Source organism: Pistacia vera, unplaced genomic scaffold (assembly GCF_008641045.1).
Source record: "Pistacia vera cultivar Batoury unplaced genomic scaffold, PisVer_v2 Contig104, whole genome shotgun sequence".
NCBI classification, from domain to species: domain Eukaryota; kingdom Viridiplantae; phylum Streptophyta; class Magnoliopsida; order Sapindales; family Anacardiaceae; genus Pistacia; species Pistacia vera.
In genome coordinates this window covers 2,245,165-2,266,784 of record NW_022195071.1, presented here as the reverse complement: position 1 = coordinate 2,266,784, position 21,620 = coordinate 2,245,165, and the positions used below count along the sequence as shown (strand labels likewise).

General features: G+C 35.3%; 2 protein-coding genes and 1 pseudogene across 2 annotated transcripts; all 3 read left to right on the top strand.

Moving 5' to 3' along the window:
- The first annotated feature begins 71 nt into the window (after positions 1 to 71).
- On the top strand, positions 72 to 5,151 carry LOC116125465 (DEAD-box ATP-dependent RNA helicase 5). The gene is made up of 13 exons (XM_031411179.1): positions 72 to 683; positions 768 to 892; positions 1,618 to 1,725; positions 1,963 to 2,043; positions 2,760 to 2,838; positions 2,993 to 3,078; positions 3,155 to 3,211; positions 3,308 to 3,375; positions 3,700 to 3,768; positions 3,922 to 4,015; positions 4,109 to 4,273; positions 4,393 to 4,485; positions 4,703 to 5,151. Exons 1-13 carry the CDS (start codon positions 125 to 127, stop codon positions 4,793 to 4,795), a joined length of 1,677 nt encoding a protein of 558 aa, XP_031267039.1. The 5' UTR covers positions 72 to 124; the 3' UTR covers positions 4,796 to 5,151.
- Positions 5,152 to 9,721: 4,570 nt separating this feature from the next.
- LOC116126102 (disease resistance protein RPM1-like) lies at positions 9,722 to 12,625 on the top strand. Its single transcript, XM_031411807.1, has one exon. The coding sequence runs from the start codon at positions 9,722 to 9,724 to the stop codon at positions 12,566 to 12,568; it is 2,847 nt and encodes a 948-aa protein (XP_031267667.1). The 3' UTR covers positions 12,569 to 12,625.
- Positions 12,626 to 19,784: 7,159 nt separating this feature from the next.
- On the top strand, positions 19,785 to 20,306 carry LOC116125298 (annotated as a pseudogene).
- The last annotated feature ends 1,314 nt before the right edge of the window (positions 20,307 to 21,620 follow it).

Below are 21,620 nucleotides of genomic sequence, written 5' to 3'. Positions count from 1 at the left end.
AATTTTTAAAGTGGAGGAAAAATGTATAAATAGGTAAGTCTAAAACCCTAAAAAAGAAAACCTCTCCGCTCAAACGTGTTGTTTGGTTCGCACAGCAGTTTGAGCTTCTACTCCAACCTCTACAATGGGCCGAAAACTTCAAGATGCAACTCTTTTCAGCGAACCGCCCGCAGAGGAAATCAAACTTAAGAAGAAGAACAAGAAGAATAAACACAAAGATATTGAAACTGAAGAAGAACAAAACGAAGAGTATCTTAAACGAAAGCTTGAGGCGGTTGAAACCGATGTGAGTAAAAAGAAGAAGAAGAAGCACAAGAAGGACCGGGAAAATGGAAACGAAACGAAGTCTGATGAACAAGTAATTCAAGAAGAAGAGGAAGAAAGTACTGATGGGTCTAAGAAGAAGAAGCATCATAAGGAAGATAACGAAGCTGAAATAAATGAAGGAAAGGGAAGTGAAAACGGTGAGGCGAAACAAGAAGTGGATTCTAAAGTGGTGGTGACTGGAAAGGGTGTGGAGGAAGCCAAATATGTGTCGTTGAAATCCTTTTCTGAGGCGAAGCTTCCTGAAAATGTGTTGGAGTGCTGTAAGAATTTTAAAAATCCATCTGCAATTCAGTCTCATGCGTGGCCATTCTTGTTGAACGGCCGTGATTTTATAGGCATTGCGAAGACTGGATCAGGTATATTTCTGTTTATATAGATATTTATGTATATTTGGATTCATTTGATTAATGTTGTATGTTGAATTTGGTTAATGTGAGTAGGTAAGACATTGGCATTTGGGGTGCCTGCAATTATGCATGTATTGAATAAGCGAAAGGGGAAGTCTGCGAAAAAGGCTAATCCGCTCTGCCTTGTACTGTCACCTACTAGGGAGTTGGCTGACCAAGTATGTATCCATAATCTAACGTTGTGAAATTAGTAATATACTATATGCTAAATTTAATTTTTAGATATGGAAGCATGGTGCTACATTTTGAAATTGTTGTATGAATGTTTATAAGACCATGTCTTTGTTTGTCAAATTATTTTTATATATGACCACTTTGTGAGTTGCGTGAGAAGCATTGGGTCACTTATTACGTTCTTGGGAAGGCTTAGACATCATATCGTGAGTTGAGTTATATTATGCAAGTGCAGCTGATTTATTTCTAATAGAACTGATGACAAAAACAATTTAAATCAAATATTTTTGAAGACCTTTATGCCCATAAAATTAATACTTGTCTTGAACCAGTATGAATAATAAGGGTGCCCCTGTCTTATTCTTAGCTTATTCTTAGCGTTTAAAGAAAATAAAGCTACTTTCATCTTCGCATTATATACTTAAATTCAGTAATTTAGATGCCAGTAACAACTGAAGCAAAAGTGTACAGCTGCTGAATTATTATGCTAGTGGTGCGCTGATGTTACTCCAGAAGCAGGAAACAAAGCTGCATTATTTTCTATTAGAGGCTCTGTAGACTACTATTTATTTTCTACATGATTTTATGTTGTTGTTGTTAAATTGATGCCACTTTTTTCTCCTTGTTTCGTGTTATCTTTTGATTGTTTAATACATTGAAATTTATTCCTAAAGAATGTGACAATTATCGGCTTTGCCTGCTGTTGCAGATTTATGAAGTTATATCCGATGCTGGGAAATCTTGTGGTGTTAAATCAGTTTGTGTATATGGAGGAACATCAAAACAACCTCAAATTTCGGCTCTACAATCTGGTGTGGTAAGAGGTTTTATATTTTACCTTTGAAATGATACTTGGCTTATCTTTATTTAGTTTTTTGGTTGTATATTAGCTTGTATTCAAAGTTTATTGACATCAATTTACTACTTCCTCTTTTTGTTTTATTGTTGTGTTTCCTGCTTAATCCTTTTGAACACTGTAGCATTAAATAATAGCCTATATATACTCATTGTGCAACAAACCTCTTATTTTGGATTGATTTTCTTGTGCACTTAGGATATTGTCATTGGAACTCCTGGTCGTCTGATAGATCTAATAGAAATGAATGTGTGCAATCTTATGGAGGTATCTTTTGTGGTAAGCACACTATCCTTCTTGAGATTTATTTGCTTACTCTCATCTCTTATTTGATTGAGTTTGACCATCAGTTGATGGTTATTTTTGTTAAATATGTTGATGTTCATTGTGTATTTAATTGTCATTATTTCAATGAAGTATATTAGAATTGGACTGGTTTATAATTTTAATAACTGTTATACTTGCTTACTTTTTTTTTTTCTTACAAAAGAGGGGAAGCTCAGTTTTTTAATAAAAGAAGGAAAACTCATTTAAAATCAGTTGCTCTCTCTTGGCTATTTGTCATACACTGTCATCCAAACAATGATAATGGAGCATATTGGACTTACAAATCAACATTCCTCATGACTGGAAATCATCCTCTTTAGAAAACATCCCTTTCTTAAGTTATTCAGTGTAGGGTATTTGTCTATCCAAATAATGGAAACCTTGGACCACATTGGACTTTAAATTAACATTGGAAAGAAATATAGCCTCCTCAAAAAACCCCCATTATTAGTAATTTACCTTATATATAGTTCAAAGATAAATGAACTGTTTGATCTGTTGCAGAAAATTGTTCCCTTTTCTAAATGTTGTGTATCAGTCGTTTCTCAGCAAAAATTGATATATAGTTCAAAGATAAATGAACTGTTTGATCTGTTGCAGAAAATTGTACCCTTTTCTAAATGTTGTATATCAGTCGTTTCTCAGCAAAAATTGATAATTTTGTATAGGTCCTGGATGAGGCAGATCGAATGCTTGATATGGGATTTGAGGAGCCTGTCCGCTTTATATTGGGCAAGATATCTTCTGGTATATGTTAGATATAGACGTTCTCCCTTCTCTCTCTCATCTTATAAGTGATAGTCTTTGAAATTCATTTCATCCATATCCATCCATTCCGAGTTAATTTTGTTCCTGGCAGACAATAATCTGAATTCTGGAGAAATCTCTTAATTATGTGCAGCTCGCCAGATGGTAATGTTCAGCGCTACATGGCCTATAGAAGTTCATAAATTAGCTGATGAATATATGGATCCTAATCCGGTTAAGGTATTGATCTGTATTATTATGATATTTTGATTGTGTTATCTTGCCTTTCTTAGAAGTAAAATTGGCTTTGTTTCAGGTGGTTGTAGGTTCGGAGGATTTGGCCGCCAACCATGATGTTTTGCAGATTGTTGAGGTTAGGTTTACAATATGAGATGTGTTCTTAACAACCTAAGTTTCTACTTTCTGTTCATATCTATACTTTATTAACATCTCTCGGACAAAAATGCAGGTCTTAGATGATCGTTCACGTGATCAACGTTTACTTGCTTTGCTAGAAAAATATCACAAATCTCAAAGGTATTAGTTCAAATTTTTTTTGGTTACATACCGCTTTAATGTTTCTAATTTAATTGGAATTTTTCGCTTTTCTTTGGGCGATTTATCATATATCAAATTTAAAATTTGCAACTTCCTTGCTCGATCATTTCATAGATTCCAGAGGGTTGGTTTCCAAATGCCTTGGTCTACCTGTTCTTTTAAAGAAAGGCTTACATTTAAAGAAAGGAAAACCTTGGATGTCTGAAGAAATTTAGAGTTGAATCGCCTTTCATTTTATCATAATGTCTTTAGACATGAGTGCTCTCACATCATGCTGATACAGTGCTTGTTACTCATGACCAGGAACAGAGTGTTAGTTTTTGCCTTGTACCAATTGGAAGCTGATCGTCTTGAAAATATGCTGCGAAAGAGGTAACATTATTGTCTTCGTGTAATAGTTGGGTGAATTAGCCCTGCAAAATTATAGCTGCCCCTCCATCTGAAGATAGAGCTGGCAAAACTTATTGATAAATTTAACGTACTACTCATTTCCCTTTTTTTCCCTCACATTTTTCTGGTTCTCAGTGGTTGGAAGGTTGTTGCAATACATGGTAAGAAAGCACAACATGATCGTACGAAGTCACTATCATTGTTCAAGCAGGGAACCTGTCCTTTGATGGTATGCTGCTTAATGATGGGTCCAATATTGACTTTTAAGTTTTTATCCTTTTCTATGCATGTATAAATATTAACTGACACAATATATCTGCAGGTTGCTACTGATGTAGCCGCTCGGGGATTGGACATTCCTGATGTTGAAGTAGTTATTAACTATACTTTTCCTCTCACAACTGAGGATTATGTTCACAGAATAGGAAGAACTGGCCGGGCTGGTAAGAAGGGTGTCTCTCACACATTCTTCACTCATCACAATAAGGTAGCTTCTGAAACTCAATCATGTTGTTGTTGCTTAACCTCCGTAGTCAAAACTAGCTTATTGTTCTAAAAGCCAAAATGCGTAATATTTAAATTGTTGCCAATATGACACTATTTCAGGCACTTTCTGGGGAGCTGGTGAATGTTCTGAGAGAAGCTGGGCAAATTGTGCCACCAGATCTTCTGAAATTCGGTACTCATGTAAAGAAAAAGGTGTACATCTCTATCCATTTACTAGACATTTCATACTCAGTTTAGTGTCCCATAAAGATATGCTACCATGTGTCCACATGGTTGGTGTCTATGAGATGCTGAAGGCATCTTTAAACACTATAGGCTGTTAAATATGGTACCTGAATGTGCATTTTGAACTTGAAATAGTTTTAGCGGTTCAATCTATAATATTTTTTTCTGTCTCATTGCAATGCAGGAGTCCAAGCTTTACGGGGCTCACTTTAGAGAAATTTCAGCAGATGCTCCAAAGGCTAAAAAAATAACATTTGACAACTCTGATGAAGAGTGAATTAACAGTCCCTGAAACACAATAGGGATAGAAGCAAGATATATAGAGTTAACTATTGTAATTGGTGAAAGAATTTCACCTTCGCCCTATTTATTATTATTATTGTTGTTTTCCCTGATTCAGCAGCAAGATTGATCTTGAACATGCATCAATCTGCTTTTGAGTAGCCTGATGCTTATAGAAAATTTGCCTAGATCCTTGGAAGTAGAAGTTACCAGATTTTACATGCTTTGTATTGTCAAGTTTGCTGATTACTTTTTTTTTTTTTTTTTTTTTACTCTACTGTATTGTTTGTAAATGTGTACTTATTCAAGTAATACATTACCTTGGAATTATTGAAGTTAATGGAGAAGAAAAGGAAATGGCACAACAACTGTTTCATTATTTTTTATTCTTAATTTGTTCATGAAAATTAAGAATTAATAATCCATTGGCTCTTATATATTCCGCAGAATGGAAACTAGTCATCTTTGCTTGTCATGGTATTCAAAATTTAATTATTTGAGATCAAAGTCAAGTCAAGATGAAAAATTTTTGTTTCTTCTGTGAAATAAATAATGTTAAAAGAGTTTTCCAAATGCGTAAATTTATACGCTTGACAATTTCCAACCATCTTTATCAATTACAGTCATCCATCCTTAACCTTTATGCGATGTCAAAGCACAAGCCCAGATGACTGACTGTACATTCACACTGCATTACCATTATATTATTTCAACTTGTCTGCTGTCATCTCGTTAATTTTCTAATCTCGATAAATGAGTTCCCTTTAGCTATCTACAATTAATCAATCTATAGATAAAATAATATAATAAGTAACAAAATGATTTATTTGACATCTATAATTGTAAAAGGCAAACTTCGTCAAGACCACTTTGGTGAAACAAGTTTATGATTTTATGTGTGGCTCACTGTTTCTCAATCTTTTAAAAAATGAAAATAGAGTAAAGAAATAATATATATAAATAAGTTGAGTTTACTAGATCGATAAAAATGATATTAAGAACCTTAAGGGTTGATCTGACGGTCAAAGAGATTTATTTCCTTTCTTGAATTCTTGGATTTAAACCTTAGAGTCACCTTTCATAATAATATTATAGGTTATCTAACCATTTGAACTTGTTGAGTGTTCAATAGACTTCGAGAATTAGTTGAGTTTACGTGCAAACTTTTAGGACACCCCAGTTATCAAGAAAAAAAGGGGGATAGTAAGGCTATTCATATTGGGTTGGTACACGTTTTTTTCACCACTTTGATTCTCAAACTAAGGCTTATGTTTTTTCTTATTAAATAATTATTTAGCTCTTATAAATCCTGAGAATGGAATGGAAGCTACACATCTTTGCTTATTACATATTCAAAATCCGAGATCAAAGTCAAAGTCAAGATGAAACGTTGTGTCTTTGAAGTGAACAGTCATTAATTATATTTATTTCTTTGGACAGGACCACAAATACTCATATTAATTAAAAAAAGAAAAAGTGTACATATTATATTCTATTAAAATAGCAACCATTGTATATTCTATTAAGGTGAAGTTTCTGATAATTTACAATACTATAGATTAGTTTAAATTATGCATAAACAAAGACTTGAATATATAGCTCGTCCATGGTTTCGAAAAACCGCTCTATACGTGGACATGCTCAAATCGATAGTTTGTGTGCGTTGCATGCATGATATATATGAATCTCGATCGGCACAGAACGATACATAAAGAAGCTGATTAATCTAATTAAATAGAAGGAACAATACATTAAAAATAAATGAATTTGTTGATGCTTGATTTTGGGCACCAATAACTCGCACGTATAAAGTGTTAAGAGAGTTTTAAAAATTACACGTGATGGATCCATGAGATTTGAATATGGTGCTGAGATTATATATATTGAAGAAACATAAATAATAGACTGACAAAAAATGTTTTTATAGTGGTTCGGATGCTTAAAGCAACTTCTACATCTACTGTTATTTTATTATTCTCTGACTATTTCTATGATAAGAGAAATAATGAAGCTCAAATCTATGTCTAGCTCTCATCTGTCCAGCCTCCTCTTTTATGAAAAGAAGTTCTAATTTATATACTTTTGAGGTCAATATAATGAATGTTTTGCAAGTTGTCTTGACACATGAAAAGCTTTCATCCATTTTTCGCTTAAAATGAGATAAGTTTGGTATAAGATATCTCTTGTACACTTTATTTTTTAGGCACTTATTGAGTTGATATCTGATATCAATATGACATCAGCGTTACTTTTTAAGCATAATAATTAATATTCAGCTAACTTTATGAATGAATGATCCTGTGAAATACGGTGAAGTTACAATATTATTGATGTTAAAAGTATTCCAAATGAATGATAGACATTTTCCAACGATATTTAACTTTTATGCCTTTGTCAAAGAACAAGATAAGATGACTGACTGTACATTCAAAACAACGTCAGATTTTCTACGTTTGACTCAGTGTGTTCAGCCGTAATCCGTCTGTACATGTTTAGCTAAATAACAAATCTCTTTATGATAGGTAAATTCCACCTATGGAAGGAAAACAACCCAAGACTGAATTAATATTAAACACCATCTTCATTAATTTTCTTCTTCTGGGGGTCGATTAATATTATGAAGTATTTCCTTATGATCATCTACGTGCTCTATCTACTACAAAACTCCACTTGGTTTTTCCCTGTGAAAACACTGTGAAGTCGGTCTTTGATTGAACCCTATAGCTTCTAAATATAACATTTTCCAAGAATAAAAAATTCAATGCTATTTGTTAGTAATAACCACTACTATTTTCAACGACAAACCTTTACTTTTGTCGGACGCCAACATATGGTTCTTTATTCAGAGCGTTTCCCCAATAAAACAACACAATTACATTTTTTATTACGCTCAAAATGGAATCAGTCATCCTCCCATCTCATATTTAATTTTAAAGTTCATCTCTGTAATTTTCATCTCCATAATAAAGTTAATGTTAGTCAACATTTGAAACCTTTATGATTGGCCGATACAAGTAGATTTACTGTTAGAGTAAATACTTGAGAATTCATAAGATAAAATTATGATATTGCTGCTAAGTTTCTTCAAGAACATTTCGATATCTTCATTATAACAACCCTTTTGTTTTCTTCCTCAATGAAATATATATGATCCAGATCATGAAGATGACAGTCTTCCTTCCAACTCAGACCTTGAAGTCATTTACGAGTGTATTAATGACTAAATAATATTCCGATGTCATCTCCATCAATCAAAACTCAGCCGACTTTATCATCAATCAGATCTCAGTATACATCTCCACCAACCAAGATTCACCAAGCATCAACAGAATGAAACGTACATGTTTAAAGAACCGACACGAAAAATAATTTAATAAAAATATAGATGGGGTAAAATAAGCTGAAATCACATTCAAATTATTAAAATAATTAATTAGATGATGTTGCTCATGATGGAGTCATGGTTACATTTACTAAGATAAACTTTTGATATGATGTCAATTAAATATAACTATTTCCTGCTAATTCTAACATCAAAGACACGTCGATAGATAGTATTAAATTTGTATTGACATGCTTTCTTGAGGACCAAGTAACTTGATCTCATTTTGCCTTAGACAAAAAATCCATTTACTTTCAGGGGCGTTGGTCCAGAGAATGTTGGATTATTAGAAAGTTTGATTACCTTGAAGATTACTGTAAATCTTTAGAGAAATATATTTGGTTAATAGGTGGGTATGTTATATTAATATGTTTGGTTGGGAGGAATAAATTGATAGATATGTTATTTAAATTACTGAATTGTCTTTTAATTAAATATTATTATTATATTATTTTTTAATATTGATTATTATTTGGATTGTTATAACCTCTGCATTTAAAAACTTAGTAAAAATAACCCCATAATAAAAGTTTGGAAAATCAACAAAGCTCCTCCACCAACCCAGTCACTGTCGGCCGCCAGCAACCTAACAGCGCACAGAAGGCAAGAAATGGTCTCTATGTGCCATATGGCCATTTTTGGCCAGAGATCTGACCGGAAATGGCAAGATGTGACAGATCTGGCGGTAGACACACGGCGGCCATTTTTGGACTTTTGTGTGTCGTTTTGACTGCGGCGGTGACTAGTCGCGGCGGTGGTTGCCGACAGCGATAGGTGGGTGGGGGTGGCAGCTTGGGTGGGCTGCAATTTGTTTTGAATTCAAGGGTAATTTGGTCCAAAAAGTTAATTAATTAGAGTAAAATAGTAAAAACCATATTCATGTAAATAAATTTAAAAATAAGGGCATCATTATCCTAAAATTTTATTAATAAAGGATAAAATTATAAAAAAAAAAATTTATCCTACTAATCTTAGAATACCTAAGAAAATATAGGTAATTAGATTACCTATAATATTACCAACAGTATCTATTATTGATATTTAAAAATTACCAATCTTATAGTACTTATCAACTAAACATGATAATAGAGTAATATAAGATGACATAACTCTAGTAATCTCACGTCACCACCTTCAGTGTTTATTTATATATAGAAAGCTATTATAAATTAGCATTACCTTCACTAAATTAAGTAAAAAAAAAAAAATCATTAATTTGTTTCTTGTCGTATATAAGTTTTAATCTAAACTTTATTGGGTTCTAACATCACCCATGACATTAATGGCGGAATTAACACGAAAGTAGCAACAGAAGTGAAGATGAGAGACTATAAATTCGTGGGTTCACACCCTTAAAGAAACTCCCACCTGGATGTTTCAATTTCTTTCTTCTTTGAAACCACAAACTACAGCTACTTGTACTTCTTCTTTGAAACCACAAATTACAGCTACTTTAATTGTATTTCTTCTTTGAAACCACAATTTACATATTCTTTTCTTTCAAACAACAATTTACAAATACTTTTACTGCCGCTTCTCATGGCAGAAACAGCCGTTATGTTTGTACTCGATAAGCTTACACCATTCCTAGCAAATGAGGTGCAATTGATAAGCGGTGGTCGTGAAGAAGTTGTTTACGTGAGAGCCGAACTGGAGCGCATGAAGGTGTTCTTGAGAATTTTTGACCGTTTAGATGAAACTGACGAAGAAGTTAAAGTATGGGTGAAACAAATTAGAGATGTCGCTCACGATATCGAAGATGTTCTAGATGAGTTCTCTCTTCTTCTTGCTCACAATCACGGTGATGGTTTTTACGGTTTTCTGCACAAGCTTTCGTGTTGTATTAAGAACATGAAGGCTCGTTATCGGATAGGGTATGAAATCCAGGGAATCAACTCGAGAATCAGAAGTATTTACGAGGGACACATCAGACTCCGTCAGAAATTCCGAGCAGCTGAACAGGCTGGTTCGAGCTCGACGAATACATGGAATGACCGTCGCGGGGACGCCCTTCTTTTGGACGAGACTGACTTGGTTGGCATTGATGGGCCTAAAGAGAAGGTGGCTCAGTTGCTAGTGGGGGGTGGCTTAGGCCGCCAAGTGGTTTCACTGGCGGGGATGGGAGGGTTGGGCAAGACAACTCTGGCAAAACAAGTCTATGACGATAGACAAGTGAAAAAACACTTCACTATCCATGCTTGGATCACTGTTTCAAGAAACTTCCAGACGGAGGAGCTTCTTAGAGATATGCTTCAGCAGCTTTTTCGAGCGATTAGGAAATCGGTTCCGAAGGCTGTGGAGACGATGAGCAGTGATGGGTTGAAGAAAATAATAAAGGATTTCCTTCAGGAAAGGAGGTATTTGATTGTTCTTGACGATGTGTGGCATATAAATGACTGGGATGGAGTGAAATATGCTTTGCCTACCAACAATTGTGGCAGCCGAGTGATGCTCACTACGCGTAATGCTGATTTAGCCTTCACTTCTCGGATAGAATCCGAAGGTCAGGTCTATAATATGCAGCCACTGCCTCCTGAAGAGTCCTGGATTCTTTTTTGCACCAAAACGTTTCATGGAAACGCTTGTCCTCCACACCTGGAAGAAATTTGTAGGTGTATTTTGAAGAAATGTGAAGGACTTCCTCTTGCGATAGTGGCGATTGGTGGGGTTTTGGCTGCGAAAGACAGGCGGAGGATTGATGAATGGGAAATAGTTCGTCGGAGTCTTGGTGCTGAGATTGAAGGCAATGACAAACTCAAGAATTTGAAGAAAGTGCTTTCACTTAGCTTCAATGATTTGCCATGCCATTTGAAAGCATGTTTTCTGTACTTGAGTATCTTTCCGGAGGATCATTTAATCGAACCCATGAGACTGGTTCGGTTGTGGACGGCAGAAGGATTCGTTGAAGCGAAAGAAGGAAAGACACTGGAAGAAGTTGCGGGGGAGTACTTCAGCGACCTCTTGAACAGAAGCCTGATGCAAGTGGCTGGAACAAGAAGTGATGGAAGAGTAATGGCTTGTAGAATCCACGACCTTCTGAGGGAAATCATTATATCAAAGTCCAGAGAGCACAACATTGCAGCCATAGCTAAAGAACGCATCAATCAGAACGCAATATGGCCAGACAGAATTCGACGGTTATCAGTACACAATACACTGCAAAATATTCAGCCAAACAGGTGTGTTAACCCTTGTCAATTGCGGTCTCTATTCATGTTTGGGATCGTAGAAAAGCCATGCTTGCATTCACTTTTTCCAAGTGGGTTTAAGCTTCTTGGCGCCCTGGATATGCGAGGCACACCAATCACAAAATTTCCCATTGAAGTTGTTAACTTGTATTATTTGAAGTACCTAAGCTTGAGAAACACCAAGGTGAAAACGATTCCCAGATTCATTGGGAAGCTTCAGAACCTGGAGACATTAGATCTTAAACATGCCTATGTCACTGAATTGCCTGCTGAGATACTCAACCTCAAAAAGCTTCGCCATCTGATGGTTTACCGATATGAATACGAGTCTTATACTAATTCTAAATATGGATTCAAAAGTTTAGAGAATATTGGTGTTCTTCAATCTTTACAGAAGCTCTGCTTTATTGAGGCAAACCATGTCGGGACACTGCAAGAGCTTGGCAAGTTAACTCAACTTAGAAGACTCGGCGTTCTAAAGTTGAGAAAACAAGATGGGAAAACTCTGTGTTCGTCTATCGAACATCTGAAAAACCTTCGCGCATTGTCAATAATGTCGACGGACGAGAACGAGATTATTGATCTTCAGCACCTTTACCATCCACCTCAGTTCCTTCAAAGATTCTACTTGGTAGGACGGCTGGAGAGTTTACCTCATTGGATAGCTTATGCTCACAGCTTGGTTAAAGTTTATCTAAGATGGAGTAGATTGAAGGAAGATCCACTGGTGTTTCTGCAGAACCTTCCAAACCTCGTTCATCTCGAACTGCTTCAAGTATACGATGGAGACACCCTCTGCTCCATGGCCGGTGGGTTCAAGAAACTGAAGCAACTGGGGCTGGACAAGTTTGATGAGTTGAGATTCGTGGAAATACAGGAGGGGGCGATGCCATGCATCGAAAAGCTTAGCATTCAGCGGTGCAAGTCGCTGGAGAAGGTGCCACTGGGAATTGAGCATCTGAGTGAGTTGAAAGTTCTGGAGTTTTTTGACATGCCACATAAATTGCTGAAGACGATTTGCCCAGATGAAGAAGGTGAAGACTATTGGAGAGTTGCTTGCATTCCTGAAGTGTATTCAACTTACTGGAGAGGTGGGGGATGGGAAGTTTATTCACTAGAGAGTTTCAGTGAAGGGGAAAATGCTCCCATGCTCAGCACTCTCATCAACAGCGGGGAACTTCAGACTCGTTGGAAGTAGTTAATACGAAGTCGTTTCTTTAAGTGTAAATAATGTTAAAAGTGTGAATAATGTATATAATAATGATAGGTACACAACCTTCTCCCAGGATCCCGATATAGTAACTCGTCCATAGTTAGCTCATAAATGAGTAAACAAGACTCCTACAAGTAGGAAATACTTATTTCGTGAGTTGACTAATTATGAACTGTCACCTCAAAAGTTATAAAGAAGGTTGTGAAATTAGAATGTAAACCTAGTATTATTCTAAAAAATAAATGTATAGCTAATACATAAAATCTTGTGCATAGAATCTTTTATTTATTTTGTAAATAAAAAAATAAATGTACATATTATACTTATTTAATGCGGATAAAAATTGACTCACAACCCAATCTTATAAACTTTCCTGCTCATAATTGATCAATTCGCAAATAAATCGACATAACACATTTACGATCAAATGGGAGTTGTCATCTCAAGATTGTAAGAGAAAGTTTATGAGATAGAGTTGTAAGTATAAAATTAATGGTGTTAAAAAAACAAAAAACAAAAAAAAAAAAAAATTGGTGTAATGTTACCCATTTAATGCATAGCTAATTGCATAATGTTGGTGCAAGTAAATATCTCTTCCAGTTTTATTGCTTTGAAGATAAATCTTTATGATAAGATTTATATGAAAATTAATTATCATATTTCGAAGATATCATTGGAGACACAACTCATAAATTACATTTACAATTAAAACGACAGGACAAGACTCGATTCATTAACATTGCACAACTTTCTTTTCAAGTGTATAACAAAGCGTACAATGCTTATTGCTACAGAAAAATGGGTCATACAAACCCATTCAAATGAACCCTTTTAAACCTTGTCAACAGTAAAACTAAATCTGCATTTGTTGAGACATGCTAGGAGCATCACAAACAGAAGATGGAGCTATCAGCCAACTAGTAGATGAAAAGAAACAAACTAGTTGAATTTCCATACCATATTCAGTGAAGCGAACAAATGATAACATATAGTATCCATGATATCGTACCTATGATGATAGTTGGGGCATTTCCGATGAGGGAAAAATGGTTCAGGACAACAAGATATTGAGTAACCCCTAATCATCACAAGTTACCAATCTGATTCTTGTTTTATCATCTTTCTTTCATATGAAGGATCCGTCGGGTTAGAGTAGTCTTTGGTTGAATTACATGAAATGTTCTGTGCTATCATCATAGCAATTACCACCACTACTCAACACTTCCTACTCCAGTTGCATGCGACCACAAATATCTCTACTCGTATGAAGTGATGGTTGCAATATACACATATATAACCTCACATTTTTCTTGACAGGTAACTAAAATATTTCTTCTCCCTGCCTGGTTTTTGTCTTGGGCCAAGTAAATAAATGGATTGTAAAAGTAGGGTATTTAGAGGGCTACTTGAGACAACCTTGAAACGAAGGATAAACCTAACCCATTCAAAACCGATATATCCCTTGTGCTATGTTAATATTATATAAAATCAGGGAGGAAAGTAGGAAGATTATAATTGATTTTCAGAAGCTGATAATCATATACATTCCAGATATTAAGTTTCACTCATATGAAGACTACAAATGGCATTTTTGCAAGAGTCAAATATCAAGCTCAATCCCTTAAAATTAGTTGTTGGTTCTTGCTCTCAATATTCTTAGGGTTGGGAAGGGGATGGCTAGACCATTAGTTATGGCATAGATTCCTTAATTGTTGCTTTAAGTACTTTACATAAATATTTCAGGAAAAAGATATATACTCTAACTTACATTTTCGACAGAGCAGAGATCAAGCAAAGCCTCCAACCTTATCATTCCACTAGTGATCTGAAATATAGAGATGAAAGAAACAAAGCCTCCAACCTTATCATTCCACTAGTGATCTGAAATATAGAGATGAAAGAAACAAAAAGGAAACCAAATCAACCACTAATTCTAAAATCAGTTCCCAAGCCAGCGAGTACAATCTAGATTAGTAACATTTTACAGTCCCCAGAAAATACTTTCGAAGGAAAAAAAAAAAAAATGAAACTAACATTTACTTTCGCAAGCAAAATAAGTCATTAGAAAGTTTCAAAAGCAAATCTTGAGGCTTAACAATAATCTACTTCATTACTGTGCCTCCGAGTTGTAACTGTCATAAGTCTAGAGTCCATGACAAAGATGTCCGACCACAAAAAACTTAACCCAGCAGGGGTAGCAGGCATATTAACATACTTCAGATCAGATTATAGAGAAGCATTAGCAGAATGGGAATCATCAACAACATTGAAAAATGGCCCATAGTCCTCAAATTGATTTTGAAAATGAACGTTTATCCATACAGTTTATTCAAAGTTTTTGGGATTGTTTTCTGACAATACAAAAGTGGTTTCAGGAAAATGAATAGACATGTGGTAATAAGTAAACACGTCAATTGAAAAAATGTTAATAACTTTTTGGATAAGAGGATATGAAACGGTAATGGACCATTCGCACAACATCAAAGAAAAACGTAATTAATATTTTGTTAAGTATTCAAGTAAAAAATGTCATGATGGTACTAGCAGAATAGGAATCATCAGCAACATTGAAAAATGGCCCCGACTTGTCCTTGATTCAGCAGCAAGATTGATCTTGAACATGCATCAATCTGCTCTTGGGTAGCCTGATGGTTATAGAAAATTTGCCTAGATCCTTGGAAGTAGAAGTTACCAGATTTTACATGCTTTGTATTGTCAAGTTTGCTGATTACTTATTTTTTTTACCCTACTGTATTGTTTGTATACGAGTACTTATTCAAGTAATACATTACCTTGGAATTATTGAAGTTAAATGGAGAAGAAAAGGAAATGGCACAACAACTGTTTCATTATTTTTTATTCAAAATGATTATTGAAAATTAAGAATTAATAATCCATTGGCTCTTATATATTCCGCAGAATGGAAACTAGTCATCTTTGCTTGTCATAGTATTCAAAAATCAAAATTTAATTATTTGAGATCAAAGTCAAGTCAAGAATATGGACAATTTTTGTTTCTTCGAGCCGGAGCACAGCATTCACATTAGTTAAAAAAAATTAAAAAAAAAAAAAAAAGAATACTTTAATAATCTTGTGAAATACGGTGAAGTTAAATAAATAATGTTAAAAGAGTTTTCCAAATGCATAAATTTATACGCTTGATATTTTTCCAACCATCTTTATCAATTATAGTCATCCATCGTTAAGCTTTATGCGATGTCAAAGCGCAAGCCCAGATGACTGACTGTACATTCACGCTGCATTACCATTTCAACTTGTCTGCTATCCTCTGTCATCTCGTTAATTTTCTATCTCGATAAATGAAGTTTAATATTAATCAACATTTGAACCATTTTGGGCTGTTGGAATAGTTACAAAAACTTTGAATTGTTTATTGCAAGGATGAAATTCGGCGGAGAAGGTTTTCTCTCTTACTTGGATCAAGCTTTCTGTTCAGGAGTTCCTTCAATAGCCCTCAGCATCTTGCTCTCACACCTTTCTTTTTTGAGTTGTCACAAACCCTTTAACTATCTACAATTAATCAATCTCGTATGCTCAATTAGATTATCCTCAGGGATTGTGGTCGAATCAGTTGATATGATAAAGAAATTATTTAACTAAGTATGATATAGATAAAATAATATAATAAATAACAAAATGATTTATTTGACATCTATAATTGTAAAAGGAAAACTTCGCCAAAACCACTTTGGTGAAACAAGTTTAGTTGAGCTTGCGCGCAAAATTATCCGGACACCTCGGTTACCAAGAAAAAAAAAAAGGATAATAAGGCTTATGTTTTTTCTTGTTAAATAATTATTTAGCTCTTATAAATCCTGAGAATGGGATAGAAGCTACACATCTTTGCTTATAACATATTCAAATTCTGAGATCAAAGTCAAGTCAAGATGAAACGTTGCGTCTTCGAAGTAAACAGTCATTAATTTTATTTATTTCTTTGGACAGGACCACAAATATTCATATTAATTAAAAAAAAAAAAGTGTACATATTATATTCTATTAAAATAGCAACTATTCTATATTCTATTAAGGTGAAGTTTCTGATAATTTACAATACTATAGATTAGTTTAAATTATGCATAAACAAAGACTTGAATATGTAGCTCGTCCATGGTTTTGAAAAACCACCATTACATGGACATGCTCAAAATGAAACTTTGTTGTCAGATCAAAATCGATCGACCGAAGCAGTATGTGTTTGCGTGTGCTGCATGCATGATATATATATGAATCTCAATCAGCACAGAACGATACATAAAGAAGCTGACCAATCTAATTAGAAGGAACAATACATTGAAAATAAATGAATTTTTCACAAGAAGATGATCTTGTGAAATACGGTGAAGTCAAAATATTATTGATGTTAAAAGTATTCCAAATGCATGAACTTATACGTTAGACATTTTCCAACCATCTTTAACCTTTATGCCTATGTCAAAGAACAAGATAAGATGACTGACTGTACATTCAAAACAACGTCAGATTTTCTACTTTTGACTCTGTGTGTTAAGCCGTAATCCGTCTGTGTTTAGCTAAACAACAAATCTCTTTATGATAAGTAAATTCCACCTATAGAAGGAAAACAACCCAAGACTGAATTAATATTAAACACCATCTTCATTAATTTTCTTTTTCTTCTTCTGGGGGTCGATTAATATTATGACGTATTTCCTTATCATCTACGTGCTCTATCTACTACAACACTCCATTTGGTTTCTTCCCTGTGAAAACACTGAGAAGTCAGTCTTTGATTGAACCCTCTAGCTTCTAAATATATCATTTTCCAAGAACAAAAAATTCAATGCTATTTGTTAGTAATAACCACTATAATTTTCAACGACAAACCTTTACTTATGTCGAACGCCAACATATATATGGTTCTTTATTCAGAGCCATTCCCCAATAAAACAGCACACTTACATTTTTTATTACGCTCAAAATGGAATCAGTCATCCTCCCATCTCATATTTAATTGTAAAGTTCATCTCTGTAATTTTCGTCTCCATAATAAAGTGAATGTTAGTCAACATTTGAAACCTTTATGATTGGCCGATACAAGTTTAAAGTATATTTATTGTTAGACTAAGTACTTGAGAATTCATGAGTTTCACAGTAATTTTGAATATGTATTACAAGAAGATAAAATTATGATATTGCTGCGAAGTTTCTTCAAGAATATTTCGATATCTTCATTATAACAACCAGTTGGTTCTTCTCAGAGAAGAATATAGATCCAGATCATGAAGAAGTCAGTCTTCCTCCAACTCAGACCTTAAAGTCATTTACGAGTGTGTAGACTAAATAATATGCTGATGTCTCTCCACCGATCAAAACTCAGCCGACTTATCACCGATCAGATCTCAGCATGCATCTCCACCAACCAAGATTCACCAAGCACTTAAAGAACATATATTAGCTGTTTGATCCTTAAATGACTCAAATGATATTTTGTGCTGCCAACTGCCATAATTTACTAAATTTAAGGATATGGATAAAAGCTTTAGCGATCAGGATGAAAAAAGATTTTCACCATCAAAGTAACTTGTAAAAGTACTATTACCTTAAGCTGAAAAAGTATAAATAGTTATTTTACTCCTCAAAACGAAGGTTAATCACACACTATTTTACAGAAAAATAGCAAAGATATATTATTAAAAAGAGACTGATTTTTCATTCTCTTAGAGATACTTCAAATCTTGTAACCTTGAGAGATCGCTCTCTTGTATTCTTCCGTAACGATCACAAAAAAAAAAAAAAAATCAAATACAATCAAAATAGATGTAGGACTTGCTCATAGCATCAGAACCACTCTACAAATTTCTCTTGTCAATTGTGTATTTACAAATTAACAAACAAATATCATTATTGCACCTAAAACACTTCATAATACTTACGTGTAACTCATAAATTTTGTAAGTGTGTAGTCATTAGTATCAAAATTATGCATCAACAGAGTGAACGTGCATGTTTAAGAAAACGACAAAAAAAATATTTAATAAAAATATAGATGGGGTAAAATAAGCTGAACACATTCAATTATTAAATATAATTAATATGATGAGGTCATGATGGAGTCATGGTTACATTTACTAAGATAAACTTTTGATATCATGTCAAATAAATATAACATCAAAGACACGCGATAGATAGCATAAATAGTATCTGAGATGCTTTATTGAGGACCAAGTAACTTCGATCTCATTGCCTTAGACAAAAATTCCAATGTACTTCAGTGTTTATTATATACATCAGCTTTATATTAGCATTACCTTCACTAAATTAAGTTATAAAAAAAAAACTAAATTTAATCATTAATTTGTTTCGTCGTATATAAGTTTTAATCTAAACTTTAGTGGGTTCTATCATCCATGACATTAATGGCGGAATTAACACGAAAGTAGCAACAGAAGTGAAGATGAGAGACTATAAATTCGTGGGTTCACACCCTTAAAGAAACCACCTGATGTTTCAATTCTTTCTTCTTTGAAACACAAACTACAGTACTTGTACTTCTTCCTTGAAACCGCAAATTACAGCTACTTTAATTGTATTTCTTCTTTAAACCACAATTTACTATACTTTCTTTCAAACAACAATTTACAGCTACTTTATGCCGCTTCTCATGGCAGAAAAGCCGTTATGTTTGTACTCGATAAGCTTACACCTTCTTCGCAAATGAGGTGCAACTGATAAGCGGTGGTCGTGAAGAAGTTGTTACGTGAGAGCCGAACTGAGCGCATGAAGGGGTTCTTGAGAATTGACCGTTTAGATGAAACTGACGAAGAAGTTAAGTATGGGTGAAACAAATCAGAGATGTCGCTCACGATATCGAAGATGTTCTAGATGAGTTCTCTTCTTCTTGCTCACAATCACGGTGATGGTTTTTACGGTTTTCTGCACAAGCTTTCGTGTTGTATTAAGAACATGAAGGCGCGTTACGGATAGGGTATGAAATCCAGGGAATCAACTCAGAATCAGAAGTATTTACGAGGGAACATCAGACTCCGTCAGAAATTCCGAGCAGCTGAACAGGCGGTTCGAGCTCGACGATACTGGAATGCCGTCGCGGGGAGCCCTTTTTTGGACGAGATGACTTGGTTGGCATTGATGGGCCTAAAGAGAAGGTGGCTCAGTTGCTAGTGGGGGTGGCTTAGGCCGCCAAGTGGTTTCACTTGCGGGGATGGGAGGGTTGGGCAAGAAAACTCTGGCAAAACAAGTCTATGACGAAGACAAGTGAAAAAAACACTTCACTATCCATGCTTGGATCACTGGTTCAAGAAACTTCCAGACGGAGGAGCTTCTTAGAGATATGCTTCAGCAGCTTTTTCGAGCGATTAGGAAATCGGTTCCGAAGGCTGTGGAGACGATGAGCCGTGATGGGTTGAAGAAAATAATAAAGGATTTCCTTCAGGAAAGGAGGGATTTGATTGTTCTTGACGATTGTGGCATATAAATGACTGGGATGGAGTGAAATATGCTTTGCCTACACAATTGTGGCAGCCGAGTGATGCTCACTACGCGTAATGCTGATTTAGCCTTCACTTCTCGGATAGAATCCGAAGGTCAGGTCTATAAATGCAGCCCCGCCTCGAAGAGTCCTGGATTCTTTTTTGCACCAAAACGTTCAGGAAACGCTTGTCCTCCACACCTGGAAGAAATTTTGGGTTTTTTGAAGAAAGTGAAGGACTTCCTCTTGCGATAGTGGCGATTGGTGGGGTTTGGCGCGAAAGACAGGCGGAGGATTGATGGATGGGAAATAGTTCGTCGGAGTCTTGGTGCTGAGATTGAAGGCAATGACAAACTCAAGAATTTGAAGAAAGTGCTTTCACTTAGCTTCAATGATTTGCCATGGCATTTGAAGAAGTGTTTCTGTACTTGAGTATCTTGGATGATCATTAATCGAACCCATGAGACTGGTTCGGTTGTGGACGGCAGAAGGATTCGTTGAAGCGAAAGAAGGAAAGACACTGGAAGAAGTTGCGGGGGAGTACTCAGCGACCTCTTGAACAGAAGCCTGATGCAAGTGGCTGAAAAAGAGTGATGGAAGAGTAATGGCTTGTAGATCCACGACCTTCTGAGGGAAATCATTATATCAAAGTCAGAGAGGAAACATTGCAGCCATAGGAAAGAACCATCAATCAGAACGCAATGGCCAGACAGAATTCGACGGTTATCAGTACACAATACAATGCAAAATATTCAGCCAAACAGGTGTGGTAGCCCTGTCAATTGCGGTCTCTATTCATGTTTGGGATCGTAGAAAAGCCATGCTTGCATTCACTTTTTCCAAGTGGGTTTAAGCTCTTGGCGCCCTGGATATGCGAGGCACAACCAATCACAAAATTTCATTGAAGTTGTTAACTGTTATTTGAAGTACCTAAGCTTGAGAAACACCAAGGTGAAAACGATTCCAAGATCATTGGGAAGCTTCAGAACCTGGAGACATTAGATCTAAACATGCCTATGTCACTGAATTGCCTGCTGAGATACTCAACCTCAAAAAGCTTCGCCATTATGAGGTTTACCGATATGAATACGAGTCTTATACAATTCTAAATATGGATTCAAAAGTTTAGAGATATGTGTGTTTTCAATTTACAGAAGCTCTGTTTATTGAGGCAAACCATGTCGGGACACTGCAAGAGCTTGGCAAGTTAACTCAACTTAGAAGACTCGGCGTTCTAAAGTTGAGAAAACAAGATGGGAAAACTCTGTGTTCGTCTATCGAACATCTGAAAACCTTCGCGCATTGTCAATAATGTCGACAGAAGAGAACGAGGATTATACTTCAGCACCTTACCACCACCTCAGTTCCTTCAAAGATTCTACTTGGTAGGACGGCTGGAGAGTTTACCTCATTGGATAGCTTATGCTCACAGCTTGGTTAAAGTTTATCTAAGATGGAGTAGATTGAAGGAAGATCCACTGGTGTTTCTGCAGAACCTTCCAAACCTCGTTCATCTCGAACTGCTTCAAGTATACGATGGAGACACCCTCAGCTTCATGGCCGGTGGGT